Source organism: Gavia stellata, chromosome 2 (genome assembly GCF_030936135.1).
Source record: "Gavia stellata isolate bGavSte3 chromosome 2, bGavSte3.hap2, whole genome shotgun sequence".
NCBI lineage: Eukaryota > Metazoa > Chordata > Aves > Gaviiformes > Gaviidae > Gavia > Gavia stellata.
This window is the reverse complement of record NC_082595.1, coordinates 71,701,272-71,713,982: the sequence shown is the minus strand read 5'-3', so window position 1 is coordinate 71,713,982 and position 12,711 is coordinate 71,701,272. Positions and strand designations below refer to the sequence as shown.

General features: G+C 40.5%; 1 protein-coding gene across 1 annotated transcript in view; it reads right to left on the bottom strand.

The window, feature by feature from the left end:
• Positions 1–12,711, bottom strand: part of MDN1 (midasin AAA ATPase 1) — a 104,824-nt gene that overhangs the window by 59,218 nt on the left and 32,895 nt on the right. Inside the window, 11 exon segments of the mRNA XM_059827939.1 lie at positions 45–253; positions 1,804–2,001; positions 2,743–2,976; positions 3,528–3,657; positions 4,792–4,936; positions 9,580–9,710; positions 9,807–9,945; positions 10,902–11,040; positions 11,117–11,251; positions 11,380–11,521; positions 12,290–12,436. Of these exon segments, the coding sequence (XP_059683922.1) occupies positions 45–253; positions 1,804–2,001; positions 2,743–2,976; positions 3,528–3,657; positions 4,792–4,936; positions 9,580–9,710; positions 9,807–9,945; positions 10,902–11,040; positions 11,117–11,251; positions 11,380–11,521; positions 12,290–12,436 (1,749 nt within the window).

Genomic DNA, 12,711 nt, shown 5'->3' with positions numbered 1-12,711 from the left:
CACTGCCATAAACACTAAGCTACAAAGATAATATTTCATTCTACCGTTTGCTCAGACAGGTTGATTCGAACAAGACAGTTTCCCGAGGCTTTTGCCAGGGCAGCAACTAGACTGGTCTTGCCCACTCCTGGTGACCCCTCCAACAAAATAGGTTTGTTAAGCTGTAGGGCTCTTAACAGTCTTTGTGCATTCACTGCTGTAGTCCCGGCATTTAAAGCATAATCTGTAATGCTGTTCCTCTGGAGAACAGGGCCTAAAACAAAGGAAAGGTAAACCAGAAAACAATTAAACCAGAATGTTTATGCTGGAGCTGCTGACAGTGTGCTTCTGAATGAGATCATTCTGTCTGTTAATTGCTGATGTCATTAGAGCAAGCAACGGAGATTAAGCTTGTATCCCATTCTCGGAGATCAGGCACATATACTTTCTGTTTGACCCACAGCTGCGTCTCAGCCCATCTCCGCACATTTATGTTGAATTTTGCAAAAAAGCATATGAATATATGATGTGTTTTGCCATGAAACTTCAACACTTCCTGGTTCATGACCCAAACTAGAGATTGATCACTGAAAAATGCTAAATCTGTCCTCTTGCTTCAGACATGTGGATCAAACTCAGAAGCAGCTTTTGAAAATTTGGCACTGAAGGATACAATTCAGTCATGTTACAGAAACATATTAATCTGTTCCATACACTGCCAGTTCTGTGAAGGAAGAGCGCTTTAATTAAAAAGTGTGCTGCTAGGCACATATTTTCTTTACTGTTATTATGACATACAGTGAGCAGAGAGTACAGTGCTTGTCTGCCAAATTCCAGCCAGTATAGCTCACTGGGACATCACTCCCCAAATTCTGTAATACAGCATTGCTCAGGTATATAAGACATTAATCACCAATTTATCTTACACATCTTGATACCTGTTTAGTATGAAAGAGATCCTTCCTTTTGTGATCTAATTAGCAGAGGGGAAACTAAGCAATTTACAAAAAAGCATTACCTTGTGCAATTTTATGCATGACTAACACAATCCGCGAATATCAAAATGTTCAAAGATGAATGATTAATACAGCCTTAGGAACACAGTTCCATGTACGAAAAACTAACCAGCTGAACTGGAAAGCTCACAGTCATCACTTTTTAGTCCCGTCACTGTATTTTTAGGGTAGAAAGCAATATTTTGATAGTTCCATTTGCGTTAATTTGTCACATGAGGAACTGAAATGCAGGGACTAAATAATTTTGCAAAAATTGCAGTGAATCTTTGAGAGGCTACAACAGAGCAGGGCATTAGTCTCCATTCTGTTTAGCATTAGTCTCCATTCTGTTTAGCATTAGTCTCCATTCTGTTTAGCATTAGTCTCCATTCTGTTTAGCATTAGTCTCCATTCTGTTTAGCATTGTACCCATGTCCCCCGCTTCCCACGCTTTACACAAAGGTCAGGATGAGCTGTAGTTTTAGTTAGTGGAAGTTAACAGACATGCTGACCGTGCAAAGTGACAGAAAATTACAACTCAAAATTAAAGAAGCTTTGTTACACCAAAAAAGTCTACTAAAAGTAGGCCATTAACCAGTGATTTTAAGAAGTCAAAGAAATCAATTAACAGACGTGTCTTCTTAATAAATGCAATCAAGTTGCAATCAACACACTTAGAGGCAGAAAAGGCTTTTTTCTAAGGCTTGAAAACAAACTATAAATCGTTCTGTAATGGTTCAGGTATCCTACTTAGATTTAGTGAATAACAGAACTATTGGGAATAAAAACTACAGAGCAAATGTCCACCCACTCCCACAAAGTCTCTTGCCTCTTGGAATAAAAAAGGGGTGGATTCCCATAAAGTTGTCCATCCACACAAACTCTTTCTCCTTTGTTCTGTCATAAATCTTTAGTTCATTCTTCTGATAATCAGTCAGCTCAAGGAATTGACTCATTTTCTCACATAAGAATGTCAGGCATTTTTCACGAGCTAATAAAGCCGTATCAGCTGAGCAGGATGTAGTACCTGTAATGAGAAAAGTTAAGTGTGCTTCACAAAATAGCTAGGCACATTCAACTTATGACTAAGAAACTCAGTTCCTTCACAGGTGCCATTTTTGTGCAGTATTCTGTTTCAGGTTTATATTTCATGTTAGCGCTTTTGCTTGCCAGTGCTGCCAGTACTATTTACCATGGACAAATCGTTCTGTGAGCAACGGAATTAAGTACACCTTATTTCCAAAAGCCTTTCTTCTACCATCACTATCATCCTGATCCCTTGCCATAGTGCCCCCAGGCCTTCTTTCCCTGCATTTCTTGTGGCTTTTCACTTTTTCCCGACTCCCATCTCTCCTATTTATTAGCTGGGCCAGTGACCAAATATGCAAAGATGCACATGATATGGGCTAGCACACATAGATGCTGACATGTGGGGTGGGAGAGACAGAATAATATGTAGTCATGTAATTAAGTATCATATCAGCTCAGAAGACTCAAAAACCCCACATGCTTTCTTAATTTGTGTGCTAGCCTTTGTAATACTATTATACTACCTCTAATTTACTTAAGCTTGCTGTATTGTTCAAACTCTTGCTACTGAAACACAAAAAAGGGACATGAAGTACAGCTTATTGTTAAATGGAAGTGAAAACTTCTCCCAAAAAAGTTCCATGCTGCCCCAAAGCATTTTGTTTGCACTCTACTCAAACATATTAATACAAATACGTATCTTCGTATTTTCTGTACCAAATGAGCACTGAAGACTTACCTGATCCTATTCCATCAATGTACACCAAACATGCAGCATGGATAAAAGACATCATTGGAGAAACATAAAGAAGGCTATACTCCTTGGCAGAATTTGACTCTTCATTCTCTACCATGACATTCATAAAATTAACCCATGACAAGATATCTCGCACACTGAGAATACACTGGCGACCAAACTCTTGATTAGTCAGCCATTCAACAAAGTCCATCATGAGCTCTGCTATGTCTGCCCCTGAAAAGAGAGTAAAAAATAATATCGAATAATTTTATCGGTTACATCTACTACACTGTTGTATAATAAGCATCACTGAAGTAGGTACAGCTATAGTGCACGAGCAACGCTAATAGCAACTCTATATCCTAACAGGCAGGATAACTGAAGAGCAAGTCCATGCCTGTGCTGTCCTTACAGATCTTTTTAAACGCAAATAACAAGACAGAATGAAGTCATTAATACTAACAGTGAAGCTACTGGCAGAAAATGAAGTGCCAGTTCTTCCAACACCTTATACTGAAATTAAGATTGGGCACTGAAGGATTGGGGATAATTTAACTACCTGGATGGTGAAGTAAATACAGCCTTGATCTTACTTCTGACTAGCCATACAACATACACAATGAGGGAAGAACAATGTCCAAAATATTTCATAACTGTCCCCAGAGAGAGATGTACTTATAAGAAAAAGTGATACAGTGGTGTAAATTCTGAGTAAAGTTTAGCAGCCTCCAAATTCATTTTTTTCTTAACAATGTTTGAATACCAACACACAAAGAAATACCCACCTTGATGGTTTATTCCACCCAGAGACAATCCTGGATGAAGATTGTGTTTTACAATCTGTATCAAATCATCACGGCCATTGCTTTGTGGACACCATATTTCTGTAAATCTGTTGCGCAATGCAGGAGAAAGCTGCAAACGAGCAGAATGGCACAGCAATTCAATTTACATTACAACATATTACTTAAGGTTGCAGTTAACTGATAGCCTCGTAGCCACAGTACTTGCAAACAATAAATAAAGTGACCAAGCTAGACCTTTCCTTCTAATTTTGACAGGGCCATTTTGTAACAAAATCTTTGAGAGAATGTGAACTTTAAGACTTCTAGTAGTGGCATCAATGCAGGAAATGGCTGATAAATGAGAAAGTTCAAAAGAATATGGGAAGAAACTGAGCTGGTTTGCAAGCACCAAAGCTCCATTTCATTCTAGGACATCACGTATCAAACAATGGCTATGTAATCTCCCTTCGCTTACAGAAGCAAACTACCACATGGAAATTTGCCTTCAACTACAACTCATTTATGTAATTCCTTTCTTCCTCTGGCTGAATCAGTCAAGCAAAAATCATTAGAACAAACGCAATGCAGAAATAAATTCCCTTTAAACACATGGCTTTACAATGAGTTGTTCTGTACTGTAGAAACCACTTTACATGGAGTACCCATCTTCTTTTGGGTAAAAGGGCTTATAGGTTTTTTCTTTTTTTTAGTCCTAGCTCCCAACACTGCTTAAAAATTTTGGTGGTGGTTTTTTTTTTTTACCTGTCTCAAGTTACTTAAAGCCAAACTTCAGAAACAGATCTTTTTCATTTAATGAGAAAGGTCTTTTGGAATGTGATGTTGATATTCACTGAGAATGACAAGATGGCCTCTAACTGTCACTTTTTGAACAGTATTAGGGAGAATGATCTATCATGCAACTTCACACTACTCCAGACTCATGGAGCTGGATTTACTTGCTTCATGAGCCACATTTCCTGTACTTGAAGTATTTATGTATCAAGCCTACCTAGAGTATTTAGAGGCCTGAAGATCTCCTTGACATTCTGCTGAGCATTGACTTACATTGTCAAAATTATAGCACACAGAAGTGATGGAAGACAGACACATCCTAATCTTCCTTTAGAGTGATGAGGCAGATGCCTACCAGGAAGCAGTGCATGCCAGAATTGGCATGATGCATTTTTGCATTGGACCTCCAATCACCTAAGAGCTAATAAGACCAGAAGATGTGTGTTGTCCTTCCAGTTACTTTGACATTTACCTCCTTTTTCCCAAAGTCACCTCCTGGGTTCATGGTCGCAAGGATACGAAATTTCTTTCCTGCAACTAATAGTTCTACCTCGTTTTCCTCATCATCTTGACCACCTTTTTCTGCAAGTACCAATGTCTTTTCAGCTTCAAGAACACTAAAGGAGAAGATTAAAAAAAAAATCATTTAATTTAAATTTCATTTCACAATTCAAAAGGTCACTTAAAAATTAAAATCACATGAATTGACTTGATGAAACTTTCATTGCCCCAGAATTTGTATTAAAAAAAAAGCAAGTCTTTTCATCCTCCCTAACTGAGAACATTTCTGATTTTCTTCAGAAGGAAACTCTACCCAAACCTTGTGGATAAGGTTCAGTTTAAACAATCTGTCAAAAGACCTGTCTAATAAAGTATACATCTCACAGCTCTCTTTTTACAAAAGCTATAGCAAAATTTATATTCGTAGGAGCTAGATAAAGAAATCTGCACAATGAATCAGTCTTCAAGCTGACAGATTATATATTTGAGAAGCATGCTAGTAGGTTTTTGGTTTTTTTGAGGTTTTGTTTGCTTGATCAGCTGTACTTCATTGTACACTAGGAAGGCGTAAAAGTTTGAGCTGTTATCCCATTAGAAAGACACTGCTTAGTATCACTGTCAAAACAAAGAGGTTAACTGAACTTTATGAAAGAATGATAGCTGCAATGATACAATGAAAAAAACCCAGCTTGTAACAGAGAGGGTTTGGATATGGTGGAAAAAATAGTTGCTAATCATCTCAATATAGTGGGTAATCATGTAATCATTTAGGTTGGAAAAGACCTTTAAGATCATCCAGTCCAACTGTAAAACCTAACCCTGCCAAGTGCACCACTAGACCATGTCCCTAAGCACCACATCTACACCAGGGATGGTGACTCAACCACTTCCCTGGGCAGCCTGTTCCAGTGCTTGACAACCCTTTCAGTAAAGAAATTTTTCCTAATATCCAACCTAAACCTCCTCTGGAGCAACTTGAGGCTATTTCCTCTCCTATCACCCACCTCACTACAACCTCCTTTCAGGTAGTTGTACAGAATGATAAGGTCTCCCCTGAGCTTCCTTTTCTCCAGGCTAAACAACCCCAGTTCCCTCAGCTGCTCCTCATAAAACTAGTTCTCTAAATGGAATGACTAAGATTAGGGATACTGCTGCAAGCAGATAATGAAATTAAATTTATATTTTATGAGTTTTTACACACACAAGAAGAGGGAAATAACTAGATTTTGTTTCTGGTATTTGGTAAGATGCATCATTTTCAAGAGCTCACTGACAGGCTGAAAATATTAACATTGCAGGTGGTAAACTAGTGATTTGAAAGTTATGATACCATAGGATTAACTGAAACATGGTGGGACAACTCACATGGCTGGAGGATTGCAATGGATGGCTATAGGCTGTTTTGTAAAAACAGGCAAGGAAGAAGAGAAGGAGTCGCTGCACTCTATGTTAAGGAGAGCCTTGAATGCACAGAAGTCAACTACAGTGATTGTGGAAACCATATGAAATGCCTCTCGATTAAGACCAGAGGGGTCGTCTCCAAGGGGGATCTTACAGTAGGCATCTGCTATCGACCTCCAAACCAAGACGGTAAGGCTAATGAAGCAATATTTGGGTCACTTAAGCAAGCTTTGGGTCAACAGAACCTGATTCTTACGGATGAGTTCCACTACTCTGACATTTGTTGGAAGAACAATACAGCAGCTCGCATGTCATCCATCAAGTTCCCGGAATGCATAGAGGACTGCTTCCTCCTACCAATGTTAGATGTGCCAACCAGGAATGAGGCACTGCTGGACTTGCTACTCACTAACCAAGAAAGCCTGCTTTGTAGTATTTTGGTTAGTGATAGCCTTGGCTGCAGTATTCACAATCCTGTGGTGTTTGGGATCCTGCTGAGCATGCTGAAGGTTAGTACTAATACAAAGGTTTTAGATTTTAGAAAAGCAAACTTCAGCTCGCTTAGAGCTCAGCTGGAAGGGATTCTGTGGGAAGCTTCCATAGAGGATAAAGGAGCGAGTAGGTGCTGGGAGTTTTTCAGGAACACTCTCCTGGAAGCACAAAACCAGCTCATCGCCTTTAGAGGTAAGGGAAGTAGGTGGAGCAAGAGACCCCCCCTGGCTTAACTGCGAGCTTCTGAATCTGCTCAAAACCAAAAGAGAAGCGTACCAGAGATGGAAAAGCAAATACCCATTGAGAACTACAAGGGCATTGCCAGGGCGTGCAGAGGTGCAGTTGGAAAAGCAAAAGGTCAGCTAGAATTGAAATTGGCCAGAGATGTCAAAAACTGCAAGAAAGGGTTCTTCAAGTACATAAACAACAAGAAGAAACAGAAGGAAAATACTGACCCACTGTTAAACAGGAGTGGTGAATTAGTCACCAACAACGCTGAAAAGACAGAGGTTCTCAATACTTTCTTCACCTCTGTCTTTACCAGCACTGTTGGGCCTCAGGCCTTGGGAACAAAAAATCCAGGTTGATGCAAACACAGACCGACTGCCAGTGAAGGAGGAGTTGGTATGTGAACTATTACAGGAGCTCAACACCTACAGATCAATGGGCCCTGACAATATCCACCCGAGAATGTTAACGGAGCTGGCTGATGTCGTTGTGAGGCCACTCTCCATAATCTTTGAGAAGTTGTGGAGATCAGGGGACATCCCAGAAGACTGGGAGAAGGCTAATGTCACCCTAAACTACAAGAAGGGCTTAAAGGAGGATCCAGGAAATTATAGGCCCATCAGTCTTACTTCAGTCCCTCGGAAAGTTATGGAATGAATCCTCCTAGGGGCTATCACAAGTCAAATGAAGCATGTGACTGGGAAAAGCCAGCACGGATTCATCAAGGGCAAATCGTGCTTGACAAACCTGATCACCTTCAACTGAGCAGGTTACTTTGTCACAGATGTGGGGCGAGCAGTGGACATTGTTTACTTGGATTTCTTCAAGGCTTTCGATACCTCCTCCTAGAGAAACTGATGCCTCACAGTCTAGACAAGTGGTCTGTGCGGTGGGTGGGGAACTGGCTGACAGGCCGCATCCAAAGGCAGTAGTAAATAGCTCCTTTTCAAACTGGCAACATGTCACAAGTGGGGTCCCCCAGGGATCGACATCGGGCCGAATGCTGTTTAGTATCTTCATAAGTGATCTGGATGATGGGATCAAGTGTACCCTGATGAAGTTTGCTGATGATACCAAACTGAGTGGGGAAGTGGACACTTCAGAAGGGAGAGCCATCCTACAGGAAGACCTGGATAGGTTGGCAGAGCGGGCTAACAAGAACCTTATGAAGTTCAACAAAAACAAATGTAAGGTCTTGCACCTGGGAAAACATAATCCAGGAGTACAGCACAGTCTGGGATCTACCCAGCTGGGGAGCAGCTCTGTGGAAAGGGACCTGGGGGTCCTGGTGGACAACAAGCTCAGTATGAGTGAACAGGGTGCTGCTGTGGCAAAGAAAGCCAGCGGGATGCTGGGCTGCATCAACAAGAACATCACCAGCAGAGATGAAGGCATTATCCCACTCTACTCGGCACTTGTCAGGCCACACCTGGAATACTGTGTTCAGTTTTGGTCCCCGCTATACAAAAAAGATGTGGACAAGCTGGAGAGGGTCCAGAGAAGGGCCACAAAGACAATCAAAGGACTGGGAAGCCTGACATATGAGGAAAGGCTGAGAGAACTGGGTTTGTTCAGCCTTGAGAAAAGAAGGCTTAGGGGAGACCTTATCACCATGTTCCAGTATTTAAAGGGTGGCTACAAAGAAGATGGAGACTCCCTTTCTACAAGGAGTCACATGGAAAAGATGAGGGGTAATGGGTACAAGTTACTCCTGGGGAGATTCCGATTGGACACAAGATGAAGATTTTTCACAATGAGAACAATCAGCCACTGGAATAATGTCCCCAAGGAAGTGGTAGATTCCCCAACATTGGTCACTTAAGATTCGGCTAGACAGGGTACTGGGCCATCTTGTCTACACCGTGCTTTTGCAAAGAAAGGTTGGACGAGATGATCCTTGAGGTCCCTTCCAACCTGGTATTCTATGATTTTACTTGTAGATTTATTTTCCAACTTGACTCATGCTGTAAACTGTCTTTAGATACTATATAAACTGTTTCAACTAAACTAGGGTTTATGTTCTTAATTTCTTTGTTCAGGGACATGAGCTATTAAATAAAACAAATCCTTTCATCACCTTATTTTTGTCCATGAAACAAATACAGCTATTTGAGTGCAGATCAGTCTGTGGCAGTACTATAAAGCCAAATGGAAAGTAATGGCACTAACCAAAGCATTCAAAACCAACATAATCAGTGTACCAACACATGCCAAGCAAACATATAAATATCTGCTTTTCAATCAAAGTACCTTTTATTTTTCCAGGTAAGTTAAGACATCAAGACTTAGGCAAGACAAGGCAGTTTCATCTTGTCTTACCTTACTATTTTTCCCCCTAGCTGTAATTAGAGTTTCAAACAGCAAGGATTATCTAAGAATTACTATGGTTAAAACTAGCACCTCTGTCAGATGGATGACAATTAGAAAAACAAAGCAAACTGGCACAGAAGTTGACACATGAACAAGGCTAGGGTTATTTGGGTCATTCATTCTTTCAGTAAGGACTACATGATTAAGAGAGCAGCTCACCCAGGCCAGGAAACAAATGGGCCTAAAAGAAGCTAGATTTACCCCACTTATGTCTGTATAATGAATAGACACACTGAAGATATTTAATACTAACACATTTAAGACATACCTGTTAAGTCGCTCTAGTACAGAATCATCAGCTAAAGAAATCTCATCAAGGAGGAAAAATGCCTCCTCTTTCATTGCTAAAACAAGAGGTCCATCACACCACTCAAAGAGTCTAGAACCATCAGATTCCTCCTAAGAAATGGAAAATTAAGTGAGAAGTCATTAATAATTGCTACTTTTCGCTTCCATGGTCACGCTATCCAGAACTACTATTGATGCAAGACAAACCTGGTCTTTTGACCTCTGTCTGACTGGTCGCAGTCCTCCCAGGAAGTCTGAAGTCTCCATATGCAAGTGGCAATTCACTGAATACAGCTTCTGATTTGTTAATGCTGCAAAGATCTGACAAATGGTAGTTTTACCACACCTGCAACAAAGTAATTTAATTGAAAGGGAAGAATAAAAAAACATCTCAGTTTGGACAGGATACATACTTTCATTGAAGAGCTATGAGGCGAAGGCCCAACATGTAAATTTCCTTCTGCTCCTTTCCTTGAAAGAAATGTATGCAAAGTGAAGCCATTTTTGGCACAACAACTGTTGCTGACTTGCACAGGACGCCCTTAATTAAATTTAAATCAATATCCGCATTGATGGATTTCTGCAGGTTCAAAGTCAAATTGATTTCAGCCTGCCCCTACAGGTACTCAACTAGCCTAACATTTCACTAAACTGGAGACGCTACGTGTCTAGACGAAGCCTAAGTCTGAGCGAATAAACTGCTGAGTACCTGGAGTTCTCATTTATTACCTAAATAATTTTACTTCTCCCTTTTCTTGCATTTTTTTCCCTTCTCTCCTACAAAAATTTACTCTCCAAATTTATAGCCAGCACGGGAGCAGACAGCATCTATTTCCAAGACCTCCTTTACATACGAGCATACGAGGCAGTGGCGGGGGGGCAGGGAGAAGTAGTAGCAAGGCTATATTCAAGCTCTTAAAACATGTAAAGCGAATGTGCTCTCAAACAGAAAAATGCCACAATGTGCCAAAAGCAGCCTCTACAGTGAGGCACAGTAAGATTCTACAGGGCACCTCGTGAAAGGTGGGGACAGAAGTCAGCTCATCTCAATTTTACTACTTTCTATATAATATCTATGTAGTTATACATAATGCAGATAATCTCATTAAAGACTTGTGCTGAAAGAGATGCATTTGCTTCCCCTCAAAAGGGAACTGTGAAAAACAGCAGATGCAAGTCTGCCATGACAGAGGCTTAAACGTCCCAGATCAAAGAAGCACTGAAGCCCACACAATCATTTTGTATCTGACTCAGTGGCTGGTGCAGCACTACAAAGAACTGCATCATCAAAAGCAAGGTTACCCAGTGTCTCCCACCAGTAGTACTGGTTCACCAAACTCCAGGGCTCGTCCCACCAAAATGGCAAGTCTCCTCATCCCTTGAGTCCAGACAATATGGTTAAAATCTCTGTCCATCGCTGACATCTGCGCGGAGGATTTAGCTGCACAACACAAAGCAATCCATCAGCTTCAGTCACATCTAGAGAACTACCAGTGTGCTCCTTCTAGGAAACTCACCCAGTAGCTTTTTGACGCTTTCCCCTGAGAAGAGAGACTCAGGATATAGTTTTTTCTTGAAGTGTTTTTCAAGGACACTCTGAATAACATCCACCTCCTCCTGTTTCCTGACTCTGCCTGCCAGAAGCATAAAACCTATAAAACAGAGGAAGAGAAAAAGCAATTACTGCCTGGTTAATCAAGCAACAAAAATTTATACTTAAGAACTGGAGTTAGAAAGTAATTCTACAGACACTCTAAAAACCTGAGGTAGCAGGGCTCACCATCATTTGCTAAGTGCTGAAGCCAGTCATACTCCTTCTCCAGCTGTTCTGCCAATCTGTACCTTTCAGCCCAACGAAACAGATCCCGCAGGGTAATGAAGCCATGTTTCCCAGCAAACACCGTTGAACCTCTGCGGTAAGACTGTTATAAGAACAAAACATGAGCTATTTTTTCATGAACCTGTCCCAACACTTAAAAGCAAAGCCAATCAGAGCTCAGAGCTCTCTGATGTGACACTTCTTCAAACAAACTGTGTGTGTGTCTGGGCGGGGAATGGAATCTAGTACAGTCACAACTCCCAAACTCAAATTACCTTTAAGCAGGTATTTGATAGTACCAGGAACAAAATAATATAGATAATAATAAATAAAAATACTAAGAAGAAAATAAGTAGCTGGAACAAAATCCAAGCAAAAGATTAGGTTCTACACCAAAACCTATATTAGCACTTTGAAGCATGCTTTGATTTGTGCTGCTGAAATTGCTTTTAAATATGAGATAGTTTTAGCTACACACTAAGTGTTAAATGTCTGTTGAACACAGGAGTGTCAGAACACACCCAAAATTATTGCTTAAAAATAATACCAAATTTAGCATGACCCAAAGACAGCTACGAATCCGACACTGTACTTGAGGTCCAGAGCAAGTTATTATTCTACACATCAAATCCCAAGGCCTTTGGTTAATAATTTTTTTTGCTACTAGCTTTCTCTCAAATCTGACATCACCTTCCCTACTCTCTATCTTAACCACTGAACTAAGTACTTTGGTGGGTTCTCTTCCACCAATTACGGTTTAGGTTTTTAAATATCTGCCAGTTAGCAACACCTCCCCACAAAAGTAGTTTCTATTACTTTGTGCTGAAATATGTTTGCATGTCTTCTACGAAAAGAAGACAGACTCTCATACTTGCAGATCTAACATGACTTTGACAAGCTTGCTGCAATAGGAAGGCGGCAAACTGCATCGCTTGTGCAGGATGGTTTCCAATTCAGCACTTGGCAGTTCATCAAAATGCAGTTCCACAAAACGATTTCTGAAGGCTCTGGACAAAACCTAAAATATGAAAACATACTATAGCTTAAAGTTTTTCCTTTGATATTCCTCATGTTATATATCTTCCCCTACACATCCAAAGGAAATATGGGTACTGTCATAGCATACGAATTAGCACATACACATAAACCTTGCAAGAAAGCATGAGACAGCCTGGATGAGGACAAGAGCTTTAAAACATGTTGTGTTTTAACTGCGGTAGGCAGCTAAGCACCAAACAGCCACTCGCTCACTCCGCCTAAAATGAGATGGGAGAGATAAGAAGCGTAAAAGCG